The 20,132-nt window shown below is 48.6% G+C and overlaps 1 protein-coding gene across 2 annotated transcripts in view; it reads right to left on the bottom strand.

Annotated features, from left to right (window-relative positions):
* Positions 1-20,132, bottom strand: part of SRF (serum response factor) — a 69,627-nt gene that overhangs the window by 30,723 nt on the left and 18,772 nt on the right. For both annotated transcript variants that reach the window (XM_083433080.1, XM_083433081.1), the window contains exon 2: positions 18,809-19,075. In XM_083433080.1, the coding sequence (XP_083289206.1) occupies positions 18,809-19,075 (267 nt within the window). The remainder of the gene's footprint in view (positions 1-18,808; positions 19,076-20,132) is intronic.

Here is a 20,132-nt window from a genome sequence, read left to right as displayed (position 1 = left end):
TCTTAACCACTACACCACACTGTGGGAAACCCACAAAAAGGGCAAGTACGCAACAGCATTCTCCTCTCTTGTGGTTCCTAGCAATCGGTAGCCAGAAGCATTTCTGCCTCCAGCTGTGGAGGCAAGAGCACAGCCATCATGGCTCTAAGCTATTCAACAGCCTTCTCCAGGAAGTTGTCCAAAAGATTTTTGATCTGGAGGCTCTGAGTGGGCAAGTGCTCAGTATTTCCCTCTTTCTCACCCCATGTATATTTCTACCCATCTCTTGTTGTTTCTTCTCCCGTTCTCCTTTCACACTCAAACGGTAGCTTCTTCTCCCCAAACCCCTTTTAAAGGCATCCAAGGCTGGTGGGTCATCACTACATCTTGTGGAAGGGAATTTCATATACTCTGTGAAGGAGTTCTCTCATTTTACCTGCCCAGTTTTGCTGGATGGCCCCAGGTTTTGGTACTATAAGAGAAGGAGAAAAATCTCTTTTCTCCATTTTCTCTGCACCAAGCACCTCTATCATGTCCCTTCACCCTTCCCCCCCCCACCCCCCAGTGTCCATTCTGTATTGTTTTGGTTTTAAATGAACCAACAGTATTTAACTGCTGGGTTTCCTCCCCACTCACCCCCAGGGTTTTCTTGAGACAACTGTGTAAAAGAAGGCAATTAGTAAATTAACAGTCATAATAAAAAAAATATTAAATGGATGGAGAACTCTACACTTCCTTAAAAACAATGGAGAAAAAGAAATATATAAATGTACTGAATAAACAAAAATGAGCCCATTTTACGCACAGAGGTTTAATATAGAAACATCAGCGTTTTGTAAAATGCACATCAAAAATGCCAAATACAAGTACAAGCTCCATGAACGCTGAAACTTCTCTTTATGAAGCTGCAGGTTATAATGTGGGACACAGGAAAACCGCTTTACAACAACAGATCCAAGGTTTCCCAAATGCGGCTCTCCAGCTGTTTCGGACTACAGTTCCCATCATCCCTGACCACTGGTCCTGCTAGCTAGGGATGATGGGAATTGTAGTCCGAAACAGCTGGTGGACCAAGTTTGGGAAAGCCTGAATTAGATTGTGGAAGTATCCTGGTGGGATTGGTCTGAGTGGGAGGTCAGAGATGAGAACGTGGAACTGAGTCGGGACACTCACTTGCCTGCAAAACGTGGAACCACGTGGAAAGCGAATGATGCTGGGGAAGAGGACTGGCAGCAAAACAGACCTGCCAATCAAGTTTAACCAAGGGATGCTTTAAGCATCGCAACCCTTGAAGCTGGTGAGGAGCGCTTACCCATGTAACCGCTGTGAAACTTTTAAATGGCTCTTACACCACACACTGACTCTCAGGGGCACATTGGGGCCTCAACGGAGTTTAGATGGCGCATGCATATATGAACCAGGGCATGAGAGTTAAGAGACTTCAAAAGTTGCACCAGCAACGCGGAGCACCAGACGCTTCCTGGCACCCTCCGCAGGGCAGCTGCATTAGATCAGATACCATTTGATGCAGCTTTAGAGGGTGCCGCTGTGACTGGGTTAGCCCCAGAGAGAAAGAAAAAACCACCCACATGTCTCAGCATGAAGTTCCACTGCTGATGCCCCCGCGATTGAGTGAGAGGACATCAAAGGAAGAGGTGCAAACAAAATGCTCAAGAGGGAAACGAACACGGGGAAGAGAAATTGTGCAGAGCGCTTTGACAGCATTATAGCTGTCATACATAGGATTGTGGCTCAGAGCTCATGCTTTAGTGTGGGAGAGGTCCCTGGCCTCACCAGCTAGGGGTGGGAGAGCACCCTTGTCTGAAACCCCTGGAGAGCCACTGCCGGTCAGTGTAGGCAATACTGAACTTCATGGGCAAACAGTCTGACTCCTCTGACTCCTAAAGCATGCTTACTAACCAGCAGCTGTTTTAACGCCCTCTGCTTGTGAACATTTCCTTCCGAACCATGCGTCAGTCCGCACAAGTGTGCCATGCACCTTTAGGGAAAAGATTTGGTAGTTCCCAACATGCCAAAACGTGACAACAGGTTGCACAGGTTGAGAAAAGGGGAGAATTAGATAAGGCAGGATAGCAGCGAGGCGGCAGGCTGGCACAAGACCGCACCCCGCAGCCTTAGGGGAATTGGCCCCCCTCTCACACCTGCCACAGGACATTCCAGCCCCTTGCTCCAACGGAGCGGCCCCACAGCTGTTCCGTTTGTCAGGGGACGAGTGCCACGTGAAGAGACCCAGACAACTACTAGCAGCCTTGCGTGCTTAGGAGGGGGGTCAGCAGGGCAGGCAAAGGCATAGCAACCGAGGACACCACCTCACAACATCACAGGACAACGCAAAAGAGGCCTAGCCCTCCTTGAGAATGAGCCACCTCGCAGCCTCAGTGCTATTACTGCACATGAGAATAGTGCCGTTGGGAAGTGGAGGTCCAGGGCTGAGACTTATAGCATGCCTCATAAGTAATGTTTCAGCCTGAAACCCCGCAGGATGAAGACCCAGATTCTCGTTGGCTGTGCCGATTGCTATGTTCAAGTCACTACCAAGCCCTAATCAGTTAACGGCCTCTGACCGGAAAGGGCCCTTAATACTGCCTGTGAAGCACAGCAGCAGGACACCATAAACCGCTGGGCGAATTAAGGGGTTTCGGGTACAGTAGGAACCAGGCCAGAACACTGTTCATAGGTAAAGGGACCCCTGACCATTAGGTCCAGTCATGGCCGACTCTGGGGTTGCGGCGCTCATCTCGCTTTATTGGCTGAGGGAGCCGGCATACAGCTTCCGGGTCATGTGGCCAGCATGACTAAGCCGCTTCTGGCAAACCAGAGCAGCGCACGGAAATGCCGTTTACCTTCCCGCCAGAGCAGTACCTATTTATCTACTTGCACTTTGATGTGCTTTCAAACTGCTAGGTTGGCTGGAGCAGGGACCGAGCAACGGGAGTTTACCCCGTCGTGGGGATTTGAACCGCCGACCTTCTGATCGGCAAGTCCTAGGCTCTGTGGTTTAACCCACAGTGCCACCGGCGTCCCTGACACTGTTCATAAACACCCCTAAATGCCTGACATAACAGTCCAACCACCTCTGGTTGGCCCTAAGTTCCTTACTAGGGCTGGGCTATACATTATATCAATATATCATCCAAAACCCATTTGTGGTCCATATTGTGAGATTGGTTTCATACATTTTGACCTGGCAGTATATTGCAGATCATGAGGTTTGTGTGTGTGTGTGTGTGTGTGTGTGTGTGTTATGCAAAAATCACAATGTGGGAGAAACCGTGACGCCAGCCAATGCCTCCACATAGCACCATCCTTATTTCAGACATTGCGATATATCAGTCTATCGCAATGTTTAGCTGGTGATATATCACGATGCTGAAAACCAGGTATCACCCAGCCCTATTCTCTACCTCTGAACTAAGTTGTTCGGGAACATGCCTGTCCTGGTATTGGGGAACAAAACTAAGTCTGCGCAGTTTAACAGGCACACTACCGTATTTTTCGCACCACAGGACACACTTTTCCCCTCCTAAATAGCAAGGTAAATTCCCTAACACGCTGCAGAGTAAATACATGTTAAAGTCCTCAGAGTACACCGCCTCTGATCATCACCATCCCCTCAATGTCCGATGTTCAGGCTGTGAGTGCTGACACTTGTGTAGCCAAAATAGCTCCATACACACCCAAGATGGAGTCATCAGCTGGCTTGGGGAAATCCCAAGGTTTGCATTAATACAAAGAAGCATTGAGACAAAACTATTAGTTATTAAATTTGTTGCTTTATCTTGCCCAGGGCAGCCCAAAGCGACTTACAACTGAAAGACCACTGAATGCCAGTCGCTAGGAGGCAACAGAGGGAAGTGGGTCTGTATTTAAGGCTGGAGGGAGGGACATGTTGTTGGAATTCAACTCTCCTCAGTCCCCACCAATAGGGCCAAGAGGCAGGGACAAGGGGAGTTACAGTCTAGCAACATAGCCACAGGTTCCTCACTTCTAATCTAAGGTCCAGTCTAGACATGCAATAGGAATAGGAGACAGCATGGCCTCTACCACTTCGGACCCCAGGGGGTGGACGCCATTTTTAAACCCTTTGCCACGTAGAAAGTTCCCTGCCAAAAGAAAACTAGAAGATAGTACAGAATGAAGAAAGTCAGCCCTCTCTCTTGACCAGCCTTTCTTGGATCCCGAGAGAGATTGGTACTACAACGCCCATCATCCATGACCATTGGCTAAACTGGCTGAGGATGGTGGGAGCTGAAGTCCAGCAAAACATCTGGAGGGCCCACAAGTTTAGGAACTCTGCATCTAGCCTCTGAAGTTCCCCCAACCCCAGGTAAAGAGCACTCCACACATGCCTTGGCCTTACTTAGCTTGTGTAAGGAGGGCAAGAAAACAAACAAGAGAGACTAAAATGAATGTTGTTCCTAGCAGACCGTCTACAAGTATCTAGCAGGCACCCGCAGCTTCTGCAGCATCAGCTGCCAAGTCAGGCTGGGGAGAAATTTGCACTTGGGAGATCTTTCAGCGGAGTTCCAAGTTTGCAGCGCAACCCCAAACTCAAACCTGAGGCTGCTGCTCCTTAACCGTTACTAGACAGATCTCAAAGACTTTGCAAGGCGTGTGCTGAACACTTTAACGGAGACCATTTGCAGGAGCCTCTGTAATTTACAAATCCAGCTGGTTTAAGCTTCCGCTGCTTAGCACCCTGCAGTTCTTTGGATGCAGTTCTCAGCTCTTTTAAACAACACCACTGTTATTTCATTTCATTTATTCCTTTATTACAGGCATAGGCAAACTCGGCCCTCCAGATGTTTTGGGACTACAACTCCCATCATCCCTAGCTAACAGAACCAGTGGCCAGGGATGATGGGAGCTGTAGTCCCAAAACACCTGGAGGGCCGAGTTTGCCTGTGCCCGCTTTATTACATTCTACTTTACACTTCCACCCAGCAGCTCAGGGTGACACACTTGCGAGGTTCTCTCATTTTGTTGTCACAGCACCTCTGTTAGGTACGGCAGGCTGAGAAAAATTGAAAATGGACGTTCCAAGGTCACCCCACATAAGCTTTTTTTATAGCTACGTAGGGATCTGAAGCTGGTTCTGCCTGATTTGGGGCTCACACTTTATCCACCATGTTTTATTTAACCATGCTGGCTTTTAGCACCCTTTTAAGCTTGCATGTAACAGATATGCTAATCCAGGGGTCAGCAAACTTTTTCAGCAGGGGGCCGGTCCACTGTCCCTCAGACCTTGTGGGGGGCCGGCCTATATTTCCTATGCCCCATATTTCCTATGCCCCACAAATAACCCAGAGATGCATTTTAAATAAAAGGAAACATTCTACTCATGTAAAAACACGCTGATTTCTGGACTGTCCGTGAGCTGGATTCAGAAGGCGACAGGGCCAGATCTAGCCCCCAGGCCTTAGTTTGCCTACCCATGTGTTAATCCCACCAACCCCCACAAGTACAGTTCAGAACGGGCCTTTTCCAGTCTTAGATCCCTAGATGTTGTTGGGACTACAATCCCCATCATCCTCAACCAGCAAGCCCAATGGTCAGATATGACGGGACTTTCAGTCTAACATCATTTGGGGACCCCAGGGTATGACAGACTACTTTATAGCTTCTGGAACTAAATAGGCGATGCTAAATCATTTGTTCATCCAGAAGAACATGCTGGGCGAGTGGGGAATAAAAAGGGTCTATTTAATTTAAGAACAGGAGATGCGAGTGAGCGAGAGGCACTTGGGATGTTAATGGAAATGAGCCAGGCTTGCTGAACGAGACCTGAAGAGCTTAGGAGAAACTGTACTCACAGTTCTTGCTGGGGAATAACGCAGGGTTAGGACAAAGGTTTCAGACTTGCTATACAAGATCATCAATTACCAGGGATTTAAACTGTGTGCACAGGCAATGTGAATTCTGTGCCATGCCTGATAAATCATGCAAACCAAGCAGCTTTGCATGTTCTCTCACACCCCCAACCATTTTTTTCTGGTTTTGCCAACAACAGGAGGGGCAAGAACAGCAAAGATCCACCCCAATTCACTGAAAATCTTATACAGCCACCTTCCTAGTTTTTCCTAACACAGCCACAGAAATTGCTAACACAAGTTATCTTTGTAGTCACAGGGACTAGAAACCTTTTAAAAAATAAAATGGACTTCTCCACACTAACCATTCTGCCCCTGTCCTAAGAGCATACAGCTTTCCAACTCTTTTAAGCAAATTGAGTCAAATCCTGGGATAGTTCAATTGATAAACGCTTAACCTCAGAGTTGTGTGTTCACGTCCAACATTGACCAAAAAGATTCCTGCATTGCAGGCAGTTGGAATAGATGGCCCTTGGGTATCCCTTCCAACTGTACAATTATATACAAATAAATGCTACAATTTTATGATTCTAAGTGCTGAGCGGTATTACCCTATAGGGCAGCCTTTGTCAGCCTTGGGTCCCCAAGATATTGCTAGACTACAACTCCCATCATCCCGAATCACTGGACCGGCTAGCTAGGGATGATGGGAGTTGTAGTCCAACAACACCTGGGACCCAAGACTGAAAAAGGCTGCCCTATATAGTCTTCAACTGGTGGATCAGGACCCACTACGTGTCTGGGATCAAAGGCGGAGGAAGTAATGCTTCTGAATGTCAGTCGCTGGAAACCACGGGGCACAGAGAATGCTGTTGGAGTTCGGGTCCTGTTTGCAGGTTTCCCACAGGGATCTGGCTGGCCGCTGTGAGAACAGGATGCTGGGCTAAGATGGACCACTGGCCAAATCAGCAGGCTATTCTGATGCTCTTATCATATTGCCTAAAACTCTGATGAGCCCCAGCCAGTGTGAATCATAGACCAAGGCATCAAAAGCTGGGGAAGGCAACCTATCCACTTCTCCAGACTTTGCAGTACTGTTCTCCCGTTTTCTTTAAAAGGGAAACCAGGAACCAAAGCTTCTTTTACTGCATTTTTGAGGGAACTCCGATAGCAGTGGCCACAAACTGACTCTAATACAGTGGTACCTCGGGTTAAGAACTTAATTCGTTCTAGAGGTCTGTTCTTAACCTGAAACTGTTCTTAACCTGAGGTACCACTTTAGCTAATGGGGCCTCCTGCTGCTGCCGTGCTGCCACCATCCAATTTCTGTTCTCATCCTGAAGCAAAGTTCTTAACCCGAGGTAATACTTCTGGGTTAGCGGAGTCTCTAACCTGAAGCGTCTGTAACCCAAGGTACCACTGTAGTTGGGTTTTATTGCTGTGCAGCCAGCTGGCTATCGCCTACACTGTTTGTTTTCAAGAAGGAGTGAAATCTAATGGTCCTGTTAGCTAGGGACCATGGGAGTTGTAGGCCAAAACATCTAGAGGGCCACAGGTTGGGGGTGCCTGCCCTATATCTTAAGATTGCTCCTCTAAGCGAACAGCAATTTTTTGTAAGGAAATTAGGGCGCATCACACATGATGCTTGCACATGGATCTTCTCTGCACATGCTGAAGAGCATGCATATATGTATTCTCCCCCCCCCCCCAAAAAAAAGGAGACAAAAGATCCAATGATCTGCTCACAGCTTTCATCAAACTTCCTACACAGAAGCAGGGATGTTGCTAGGTATTTCACAGACACATGGCACAAATTTGCATGGGCTAATTCATATGCGCATTTCGATCTCTGAGCTCCTGAGAACTGTGAGGGGCCAGAGGTCTCCCACACGCAGCAGCACCGTGCTTTACAGCGTGGCCAGCGAGCCAGTCAAACTAGAACGAAAATAAAATCCAGTTTAAGAAGAAAACACGGGGGGGGGGGGGAAGGGCAAGGATCTGGTGGAGCCCCCCTGGACCAGCCCCAAAAGAACACCACCACAAAGAAGCAACTTCTGCATTAAGAAAATGGTAGCATCCCTTACATCGGGGAGGAAAATGTGAACAGAACTCATAGCAGCAGGATTCTTTGTGGATGACTGACTGGGGGGGAAAGTAACATTAATTCCTCTCCTCCTCTCAGCAGGAAAGCTAAAGCTGTTAGCATTTCATAAGAAGTGAAATGGGGCTGGTGTGGGTGTAATCATCTGAGCATCTGCTGCTATAGAATCAGGAACTGGGACTGGGGTTTCTAAGGCTGGGGGGGTTTCTTCTCTCATATGAGTACACGGCCTAGGACCCTTGTACCTACGGGACCGCCTCTCCCGGTATGCCCCACAGAGAGCCTCAAGGTCCATAAATAGCAACACCCTAGTGGTCCCAGGCCCTAAGGAAGTTAGATTGGCTTCAACCAGAGCCAGGGTCTTTTCAGCTCTGGCTCCGGCCTGGTGGAACGCTCTGCCTCATGAGACCAGGGCCCTGCAGGATCTGATTTCTTTCCGCAGGGCCTGTAAGACAGAGTTGTTCTGCCTGGCCTTTGGCTTGGAGCCAATTTGATTCCCTCCCTCCCTCTCTTTCTTTTTTCTTTTCCTTCTCCTCCTGCGATGAGGCTACATTTTAATATTTTAATGTTCCATTATTTTAATGTTGTATTTCTTTTGTTTTTAAGTTGTAATCATTCATCTTGTTTTTATTATTGCTTGTAAGCCGCTCTGAGCCCGGCCTTGGCTGGGGAGGGCGGGGTATAAATAAAAATATATTATTAATTATTATTATTATTATTACATTTCAGTAGCCTGTGACTCGCCCTCTGACCACATCTACCGGAACCCAGTTCCAGCACTCCTATTGCTGACGCTGTTGCAGCTTGGACAACTGCAGGATAAACAGACAAGGCTGGCCAGGATTTAGTAGAAGTCTGGAAGGCCTTCATTCTGCTGTGCAACAAACCCTACCATCCCCCTTCTACCATAAAGCCTGGTGGCATATACAGTTGTCTGACGCTGTATTGTTTTTAATATTCGGTTGGAAGCCACCCGGAGTGGCTGGGGAAACCCAGCCAGATGGGCAGGGTATAAATAATAAATTATTATATTATTGTTATAGTATCAAGGCAGAGAGCTTCTGCTTTATAAACACACCAGGTTTCTAGTCCTCATTACAGTAGTACCTCTGGATGCGAACGGGAACCATTCCGGAGCCCCGTTCGCATCCTGAGCAGAATGCAACCTGCACCTGCGCATGTCACGATTTGCCGCTTCTGCGCATGCAGGTGGTGTCGTTTTGAGTGCCTGCGCATGCGCGAGCGACGAAACCCGAAGTAACGCGTTCCGTTACTTCCAGGTCGCCGCGGAGCGCAACCTGAAAATGCTCAACCTGAAGCAACTTCAACCCGAGGTATAACTGTATTGTGGAGTTTTTTTTTTCAAAGGATATGAAGCATATGAAGGATATGAAGGACGCGGGTGGCGCTGTGGGTAAAACCTCAGCGCCTAGGACTTGCCGATCGTATGGTCGGCGGTTCGAATCCCCGCGGCGGGGTGAGCTCCCGTCGTTCAGTCCCAGCTCCTGCCCACCTAGCAGTTCGAAAGCACTCTTAAGTCCAAGTAGATAAATAGGTTCCGCTTACTAGCGGGAAGGTAAACGGCGTTTCCGTGTGCTGCGCTGGTTCGCCAGAGCAGCTTTGTCACGCTGGCCACGTGACCCGGAAGTGTCTCCGGACAGCGCTGGCCCCCGGCCTCTTAAGTGAGATGGGAGCACAACCCTAGAGTCGGACACGACTGGCCCGTATGGGCAGGGGTACCTTTACCTTTTTATGAAGCATATCGTAAGAACTCATGACTAGAAAATCATCTCTGGGAGCCTTTTTCAGGATCTGAGCTCCTTATAACCCCTTTTCCAACTATATCAGCTCACCTCAATGTTCCTCAAGTTCCAGCCTTACTCCCCCAGTCTGCTAATGTTTAACACATATTCCAAAGACTCCAACATTGCCTGCACATCAACACACCAAGCTTAGTGTTCCCTGCTCCTCCGGCCTTCCTTAGCTATGTCCCTACCTCCATCGCCATAGGCAACATTTCTCTGAATTGCTGGGAATTCAGAAGTGGGGAGAATGATGTTTCTCTCAGGCCCTGCTTGTGGGCCACCCAGAATGGGCCTGATCCAGCAGGGTTCATTTAGGTTCTTTGTCAACAAATTTCACATTTCTGCAAAAATCCAAGTTTGATATTTCGGAAAGCAATAAGGAAAAATCATGACGATAGCTGAGCACTCGGTTATTACCCAGACCTCAGAAGGATGCACACAGTCTGACTTCAGGCGCATGATACAAAAAAGCTTTTATTTATAGTGGAATCTGAAAAATGGACACAACCAAGCTGCTCCTGAGGATTCTGAAGCTGTTTGGCAGCCATTTACTAATTGCATGATAAATGAATTCATCTGAAAAAGACCACCCTGCGGAATTACTTATTTATGTGGAACTAACTGTAACCCTCCCCCCGTTTTAATTTTGAATATATTTTAGATTTCTTGACGGATTATGATTCCTATGTTCTTATATATTGGAGCAGATAAACTGAGCTAAACGAGCCTCTTCTGCGGTGGTTCCTCGTTTGTGGAATGATCTCCCCAGGGAGACTAGCCTGGCACCTTCGTTACAAATATTTAGGTGCCAGGCAGAAACATTCCTCTTCTCCCAGGTCTTTGGCTAATTAAACAATCTGTGGCTTCTTAAACTGTTGGGAGGGTATAGTTTTGTTTGTTATGTTACATATTTTTGTGTTTTTATGCTATAAACTGTCCTGTGGTTCCCTCGGTTAAGGGAGGCAGATAAATTTAAATAAAGAAATAAACAGGTTCGCTTTGATGTTATAAGACCATAATTGTAGAGTTGGAAGGGACCCTGAGGATCATCTAGTCCAACCCCCTGCAATGCAGGAACCTTGACTAATGCTTCCATGGCAGATGGAACCATATAACTGAGAATTCTTAGTATATGTTTCTTTTCCTTTTCTTTCTCAGTTTCTGTTTCCTACGTTTGCTACAGAAGGCAACAAAATAATCCATATTAAACATTTTGCTCTATGTGCTACTGGAAAACTTATAACAGAGAAGAACGGCTGCAGTGGTCTGTTCCTTCTCTGTCCCTAGTACAGTGGTACCTCGGGTTACAGACGCTTCGGGTTACAGACTCCGATAACCCAGAAATATTACCTCGGGTTAAGAACTTTGCTACAGGATGAGAACAGAAATTGTGCTCCGGCGGCGCGGCAGCAGCGGGAGGCCCAATTAGCTAAAGTGGTGCTTCAGGTTAAGAACAGTTTCAGGTTAATAACGGGCCTCCAGAACAAATTAAGTTCTTAACCCGAGGAACCACTGTACAGAAATGCAGCAGGCCACCACAAGGAGAGCAGAGCTTCCCCAAACTCCTCCGTAGCAAGCTGGTAAATATCTGTGCAGGCTAGTACCTTTTTTAGGCTTATTTGCAAGGCTGATGTAAGGCTACAGTATATCTGATCAGTATATCTTTGGGAACTTTCTGGATAGTTTCCCACTTTCTCCCACCATTACCCATACTTTCACTGGTATGGTGTGAATGTTTAGTTATAAGGATTTCAGAGATTGTAAACGTCCTTTTACCATTTCCTACCCATGGCTCTCTCCAGAATATATCTCAAACCCTCCGTTTCATTTGACCTAGGATGAGGTTGCAGCTAGAGCATAAGCATCCTTTGCACACTTCGTTTTAAATCTAGAGCCTAGATTTAAAACAATGTATGCAGTAATAATACACAGCAGATGCTTATAACCCTAGCCTCAGGTCAAATAGAACTGGGGTTTCAAGCTCAACCCCCTCTTCAATTTCCACTTTTCTCTTTCTCCACCTTCCAGCAGACGCTGCCCGTTGCCAAGCTGCTGTCTCCAGTTGCTATGTTATTTTGTGTGCCAGAATGTGAGTGGCGAAAAATGTTTCCATGGCAAGTTGTGCACCATCACCCAATAGGTGGATTTTGGGAAGGAGGCAGAACCCAGGTGAGCTGGTTGAATGGATGCAGTGAGATAAAGTAAGATATATTGGAACATGGGTATCGCTCACAGTTTCGAGCTATTATGTCCTGGAGTATGTCGCGGTGGCGCTGTGGGTTAAACCACAGAGCCAAGGACTTGCTGATCAGAAGGTCGGCAGTTCGAATCCCTGCGACGGGGTGAGCTCCCGTTGCTCAGTCCCTGCTCCTGCCAACCTAGCCGTTCAAAAGCACCTCAAAGTGCAAGTAGATAAATAGGTACTGCTCCGGCGGGAAGGTAAACAGCGTTTCCGTGCGCTGCTCTTGTTCACCAGAAGCGGCTTAGTCATGCTGGCCACATGACCTGGAAGCTGTACGGCGGCTCCCTCGGCAAATAAAGCGAGATGAGCGCCGCAACCCCAGAGTTGGCCACAACTGGACCTAATGGTCAGGGGTCCCTTTACCTATGTCTCCCAACAACACAAAAATGGTACACCTAACATGCATCTATAGACAAGTGGACACAGAAAAGATGCAGATGGCTAGCGATTCGCCTTCCTGAGTAAAGCTTCCGGCCTTCTTATTTCAGTTTACTAGTTCCTTGGCAGGCCCATCATCTGTTTTAGGAGGGATGGACCTCCAGAGCATCATCTTAAAGGTGGCCCTCCATGGGGAATATAGGAACTGAAGTTCCAAAAAAGATGATGAAGCTGTTTATGCATGTAACAACAGCAGCTAGGATTCTTTATGCACAAAAATGGAAAGAAGTAGTTCCCACCAAAGAAGACTGGATACTTAAAGTGAAGGTGTGATGGTCTGGGATTCAGACTCGGAGGCTGAACCTGAGGAATCCCAGCCTGCACAGGAGTCCCCGCCTCCAGAACCAGCTGAGCCGGGGCTGGGGCTTGAGCCTGAAGGGTCCTCACCTGTGCTGGATCCTCAGGTGCAGACACCAGCTGAGTCTGCTCTGGCTCCTGAGGTGATGGAGGACCCATTGCCTGCAGGTGCTTCACTCTCAGCCCCGTCAGGGGAAGCTGAGGTTGCCTCTGGGTCCGGTAACCCTCCAGCCTCTCCTGAGCTGCAGAGGCTCAGGGCAGAGAGGCGGAGGGAACTAAGTTCCCGCAGGAGGAGTGCTCGCCTCCAGGCCAGGAGAGTCGAGTCACCTGTGGACCAGGGCCGCCCTATGCCTCGGGGCAGATAAAAGCCAGCCCCAGTCCCAGGTTGCGGGAGTAACATTGTTGGTAGCCTGTTCCTGCCTGCATCCTGTCCTGCTCTTCTGCCAGAGTTCCTGACCTCATCCGACTCCCTGCCTTGGACCCAGCTTCAGCTTTGACGGACAGCCTCCATACCGTACCCTCGACCTCGGACTGGACCCAGACCTTGCCACACGGTTAACCCTCGGGACCAGCACAGAAGGACTATGTGGAATCAGCAACGCTAACAGCTAAAATAAGAGAACCTAATGATGCTTGTGTTTTGTCGAAGAATGCAAGGCTTTCTTGGACTATTTAAAGAAACATGATAGCAAGAGGAATTTTTGCAAGCGGGATTTGAACTATGAGCAACAGAATGAGAGGTTATTGTATGATGGTTATGGTGTAAGAGAGAGAAGATAGGATGCAGGAAGGAAGAGAAATAAAAATAATACCATGGCAAATGGGATGGGGAGTTGACAAAACAAAAGGGAAAATATATATCATGTACTGGAAAGTGCATGTGATTTTTTTAAAAAAAATTAATTAAATATAAATGGGCGGGAAACAACAAATGTGGCCCTCCAGACCTCTCTATCTGACCCTTGGAACTCTCCCCAGCCCCAGCCCCCATTAACCCTGAAATGCTCCTTGTGGCCACACTGGAAGGTTACCCAGAAAGGAATGTGGCTCTCTTGGGATGAGGAAGTGCCCACTCTGATCTGTCAGGTTCTCCTTCAAACCCAAACAGCAACAAAAGGGGCTGCAGCACAGGGACAGAGCACACGCGAGGTTGCCAGTTCAAATCCTACCACCTCAAGTTAAAAGCACTGCTGGCAACTGGAAAGAGCACAGACGAATTCTGTTCCAAAACTAAAAACCCATTCAGTCCGAAAAATTGTAGCCAGTCAACAGCCACACACACATACACACACACAAGCTCTCCAAAGAGCACAAGTACAGGAATTGGCTCCTTATGTAACAGGCAGAGAGGGAATAAAAGCTTCCTCAAATCCCTCTTCCTTTCTCCAAAAGGTCAAGAGCAGCAATAAGGCCCATAGTTCTAGCCTCTGCAGTCAGTCTTCTAAAATGCTGGCCGGAGCTTAGAACACGGGTGGGAAAGTGAGGGTGTGGGTACATTATTTTCTGTATGTAGAAGTTTTAGTGGGGTCCCCCCCCCTCTAATTGTAAAGGCAAAAATTATGACCTAATCTGAAACACACCTCCATTGCCGAGCTGTGCTAATTGGAAAACCCCAATGCCCCCAAGCAGAAATCTAGGAACTGGGGATATCTCCATCTCTCAGGAGGCAACTAGCGGATGGCAGGATGCCTCCAAGTACCAGTTGCTGGCAACAGTGAGCCCTCACGCCCTACATGTGAGATTCCCATAGGCACCGAAGGTAACCAATGTGAGAACAAAATGCTGGACTGATCGGCTTTTGTTCTGACCGGCAAGTCTCCATCTAATGTCCTTATGATCCCCATAAAACAAACACACCACAAGCCAGCTTGGTGAAGGTTGGGCAAGGGTGTCTCTCTAGGTTAGGGTTTCCCAAACTTGGGTCTCCAGTTGTCTTTGAACTACAACTCCCATCATCTGTAGCTAGCAGGAACAGGGGTCAGGGATGATGGGAATCGTAGTCCCTCAAAAAAAAAAACACAGTTGGAGACCCAAGTTTGGGAAACCCCACTCTATGGCACCACTAGGGAAGCAGTTCAAGCAATGCTGGTTTTCACAAGAGGAGTATTTTGCTTCATACAGTTGCCCGCTGCGCTCTCTATTGGACCGGGGGTCGGATTTGTGACCCGAGGAAGCTATTACAGAAGCTTCATTTCCTGTATCTTCCAAAATATGGAAAAAGGAAATAAATGGGAGCCAGGGATTTTCTCAAGGTTGGAAATGGACTACAGCTCAGTGGGAGAGAGCACATGCTTTTTCACGCAGAGGGCCGCAGGTTTAAAACCCGGCATCTCCAGTTAAAAGGGTCGGACGGGAGGTGATGGGAAAGACCTCTGCTCCAATCTGTGGAGAGCTTCTGCTGATTGAGAATATTCAACACTTAGCCGGGGGATAGCTCAGTCGGTAGAGCATGAAACTCTTAATCTCAGGGTCATGGGTTTGAGCCTCACACTGGGCAAAAGAGTCCTGCATTGCAGGGGGTTGGACTAGATGACCCTCGTGGTCCCTACCAACTCTACAATTCTGTGAAATGGGCCAATGGCACCTGCTGTGAAAAAGATCAGCAGGCAACAGATGATGGAAAAGGCCTCTGCCAGAGAACTTGCAGGGTAGCTGCCAACCAGAGCAGTCAAAAATGGGAGAAAGATAAAACCGTCTGACCTGGTCCTAGGCAAGTCTCCTATGTGGCAGGACATCTGCCTTGCATGCAGAAGGTTCAAACCGTGGCACCTCCAGAGAGGGATGGGAAAGGCCTGCCTGAAACCCTGGAGAGCCATTGACAATGCTGAGCTAGCTGCACCGACAGCCTGACTCAGTAGAAGGTAGCTAGCTAGCTCCCTGTGTGGTGGAAGGGGCTTCCAAAACCCTGGTGGCAAAGAGGGAGAGATCAAGCAAATCTGTGGCTGAATCTTACCTTCAGCTCACCAGGTGGAATCAAGCAAAACACTCTCTTCTCAGCCCAAACCTTTTCATCTGCACTGGAGTGGGTGGGGTGGGGACAGCAACAATGCCACTGACATTAAAGGATTGTTGTGAGGTTCAGAGGCTTGTTGACTTGGTCAGACCACACCTGGAGCCCTGCGTCCAGGAGGATACTGACATACTGGAACATGCGCAGAGGAAGGCAGCCAAGCTTTATGAGGAACGGTTGAGAGAGTTGGGAATGTTCGGCAGCAAGAATACTACTGGCACAAAAATGGAAGCAAGAAGAATTACTGACGAAAGAAGAATGGTGGATGAAATTGATGGGCTATGCAGAATTGGATAAATTAACTGGAAGGATTTGAAACCTGCGGGACCAGAGATTCTTAGAAGACTGGAGTAAATATACGAACTATTTGAAAAGTAATAGTAACAAACAGATTACGCTAGTAGGACTGCAAGAAGGAGAACTATATGAAATAGTGCAAGAAAGACTATGAGAATTATTAGTTGATGATAATTAAGAGTAATAGATATATTAAGAAATGCAGAATAAGTGATAAAGAACGGAAAATCATCAGAGGTGTTGATGGAAGTCTAAAACAATGTGTAAGATAAGAAGTTAAGTTATGTGATTGTTGGAAATGATATGTTTAAAAAAACCTAATAAATAAATATATAGAGAGAGAGAAAGAGTTGGGAATGTTTAGCGTGGGAAAGAGGAGACAGAGAAAAGATACGATAGCCATCTTCAAATATCTAAAGGGCTGTCAAATGGAAGATGGAGCAAACATGTTTTCTCCTTTGGAGGGTAGGACTCGAACCAGTGGCTTCAAGTTACAAGAAAGGAGATTCCAACTAAACATCAGGAAGAACTTTCGGACAGTAAGAGCTGTTCGACTGTGGAACAGTCTCCCTCGGGAGTTGTGGACTGTCTATCGTTGGAGGTTTTTAAGCCGAGGTTCGATCTGTCATGGATGCTTCAGTTGAGATTCCTGCACTGTGGGGGGTTGGACTAAAAGACCCTGGAGTCCCTTTTCCAATTCTACAACTCTGTATTTTGTGAGATGCGTGTATGTGCATGAAGAACTCTGGTGCCTCGAGAAGGTGCTATATAAAAGCAAAGTCATACAGATAGCAAGCCCAAGACCTTTTAAGCTTCCTGGGGGAAGGGGAGCAATTGCCCCACGTTATCAGCGCTGTCGGCTGATAGCTGCTGAGAAGCGAGCTGTGAGTTAAGCCAGCAGAGGAGCTGGTTGGAGACAGAGAGAGGGAGAGGGAGAGAAGGAATAGTCTGTTCAGCCAAGTGCTTCAATTCCCCGTGTCCTCCCTGCCCCCTTCCAAAACAGCACCAAAGCAAGAGACAGCTGCAGCTTATAAGGAATGTGAGGGGCCCAGCCAGGGACTCCGGGGAAGGAAACCGGGCCTTATATGGCCACGGAGGCAGAATCAAATTTTTATCAATGAGCGCGAGCAGAGAGACGCCCAAGGAGAGATAACCGAAAAGCAGGACTCCTCGGCGAGGGGCACGGGGTGGGCGGGGGGGGGGGTTGAGGCAAGCAGCACCTGTCGCTCTGCACCCCCTCAACCCACCCCATGGATCTCCCATCCAGGACCGTGCTGCCGAGGGCAAGGCGAGGCTCAGCCCTGCTTCCACTTCGGCAGAGCTCCAGCAGAGTTGACAGGGCACAACTACTCAAGTCCCGGGGAAGGAGGGAGGAGGAGGTAAGGGAGAGACAACTGAATGCTAGGAGTCACGCTATATAGGAATCTTTACAGCCAAAAGGAGGCTCGGCCCATAGACTTGTCCCCTGCCAACACCACAGATCACCGAAGCCAGAATAAGACTAGTAATAATACGGAGGGGTCTGATTCTCTTAAGCCTTCTTCCATGGGTGTAGCTCCCCTATAGGAGGAGGCGCTGCAGAGTTTGGGACTTTTTGGTTTAGAGAAAAGGCAAGTAAAGAGGTGTCGCGATGGAAGCTTATGAAATTATGCATGGCATGGTGGTAGAGCATACAGGAATGGTTTTCTCCCTCTCTTGCAACAAGGGGACTGGTGGGCATCTATTGAAGCTGAATGTTGCAAGGTTTTAAAAAGTACTTCTTTGTGCAGCAAAAGGTTGAACTATGGAACTCACTCCCACATGAAGCAGGGATGCCCTCCAACTTGATTGGCCTAATAATAATAATAATTTATTTCTATGCTGCCCATCTGACTGAGCTGACCCAGCTACTCCTGGCGGCTCCCAACAGAATATTAAAAACACGATAAAACATCAAACATTAAAAACTTCCCTAACCAGGGCTGCCTTCGGATGTTTTCTAAAAGTCAGATAGTCGTTTATTTCCTTGACATCTGATGGGAGAGCGTTCCACAGAGAGGGTGCCGCTATGGAGAAGGCCCTCTGCCTGGTTCTTGCAACGAGGGAACCGCCAGAAGGCCCTCGGAGCTGGACCTCAGTGTCTGGAATGGACAGGGTGGGTGGAAATGCTCCTTCAGGTCAAAGAGGACTGGACCATCTCATGGAGGATAAAGGCTGCTACTAGCGATGATGGCTGGGCACTGCCTCTGAGGTCAGCAGCAAAATGCCTCTGAACGTTGGCTGCTAGGAACTGCAGGTGGGCTGTGTTGCTGGTGCCCATGTCCTGCTTTTGCAGGCTTCCCACTGGCACCTGGGTGGCCAGAAGAGGATCCTGAACTGGATGGGCCACTGGCCTGATCTAGAAGGTTCTCAAATCATTCACACACGCAGGGGGGAGTGGCTCTTTCCATGTGGGAGGCTTGAACCTCTGCTGGACGGGCAGAGTCTCTTGCTACTTGAGCCAGCGCCCCATGTGACTCGGAACCCTGGAAGATCCAAGGTTCTAAAAGGAGCATGGAGGCCAATTGATTAGAACAGCAGGCTTCCTTCCTGCAGATGTTCAGTCCCCCTCAACACAGGTTCATCTTCCTCTCCCACACACGCACAGTAGACCCACCCAACAAGCCTGAAATCTGCCCACCTGTGCTCTGTAGTCCTCCCAGGTAAACCTTCTCCTAGGTAGAAGGCAAGGTTGCAAGGACAAAGCTTCTTCCCTCCCCAGAGACCTGTGGGAATAATTCCCCCCTCCTCCAAGCCCTCCACAGCACGAAAAAGGGAGGGGGTCTATACCTTCGTTTCTCCACTGCTATCTGACTCGGACACCTGATAAGTGAGGTCCGTCTCCTCAAAGCCCGTAGCGCTCATGCGCTGATCAGTGGTTGGGTCTGACCGAGGAGGAGAGTCAGGAGAGTTCAAGCATGTCTGGATCAGCGCTTTCCCCGTCTCGCTGGTGATCATGGGCTGTAGCTTCCGCGTGGCGAACGTGTAGACATGGCCCGTCTCGCTGGCCACGAGCAGCAACACCTGAGTGCCCGTTAAGGTGGAGAGTTCGTAGGCCTGCAGGGTAGAGAGGAAAAGCAGAGGGTCAACAATGAGGCGCGGACCTTCGCAAGACCCTGGTTCCCACGGAGAGGAAGCCCAACCTCTTGCGAGAGGATGTCGCTTGGTTTTAGTGGTATTCACAAAGGGGGGAAAGCCAGCTTTACACATGTGGTCTGCTATCGGAGTCCGCCTTATAGAAGATTTGCCAAATGCCCACAGCGAGATCCGACGCAGTTCTGCACACGTTGCTACCTTCCCAATGCTTCTCTGAAATAGCAAGCTACTAGCCATGAAGGTTTTGCTCTCCGGCTATAGTCAAGAGCATGGGTAGGCAAACTAAGGCCCGGGGGCCAGATCCAGCCCAATCGCCTTCTCAATCCGGCCTGCAGACGGTCCGGGAATCAGCGTGTTTTTACATGAGTAGAATGTCTCCTTTTATTTAAAATGCATCTCTGAGTTATTTGTGGGGCATAGGAATTCGTTCATCCCTCCCCCCAAAAAATATAGTCCGGCCCCCCACATGGTCTGAGGGATAGTGGACCGGCCCCCTGCTGAAAAAGTTTGCTGACCCCTGGTCAAGGGGAAGCAATGCTTCTGAATACCGGCTGCTGGAAACCACACGGGGGGAGAGCGTTCTTGGGCCTGAATCCTGCTTGCTGGTTTCCCCCCTGTGAGAACAGGGTTCTGCAGGGATGGGCCTCTGGCCCAATCCAGCAGGGATCCTTTCCTCATGTTCATGCTCTTTGGAACAGTTTTCCAAAACGTTTCCAGGGGACGCATGTACTAAACATCCTTGGCCCCAGCGGCAAAAGGGGTAAAGAGACTGGCTTGCTTTGTGAGCACCTACCCTCTGGTATCGGGACGCGGGTGGCACTCTGGGTTAAACCACAGAGCCTAGGCCTTGCTGACCAGAAGGTCGGCGGTTTGAATCCCCGCGACGGGGTGAGCTCCCGTTGCTCGGTCCCTGCTCAGGCCAACCTAGCAGTTCGAAAGCACGCCAAAGTGCAAGTAGATAAATAGGTACTGCTCCGGCAGGAAGGTAAATGGTGTTTCCGTGCGCTGCTCTGGTTCG

Source organism: Podarcis tiliguerta, assembly GCF_965153285.1.
Source record: "Podarcis tiliguerta genome assembly, chromosome: 3".
In the NCBI taxonomy this organism is placed as follows: domain Eukaryota; kingdom Metazoa; phylum Chordata; class Lepidosauria; order Squamata; family Lacertidae; genus Podarcis; species Podarcis tiliguerta.
This window is presented reverse-complemented; position numbering and strand designations above follow the sequence as displayed.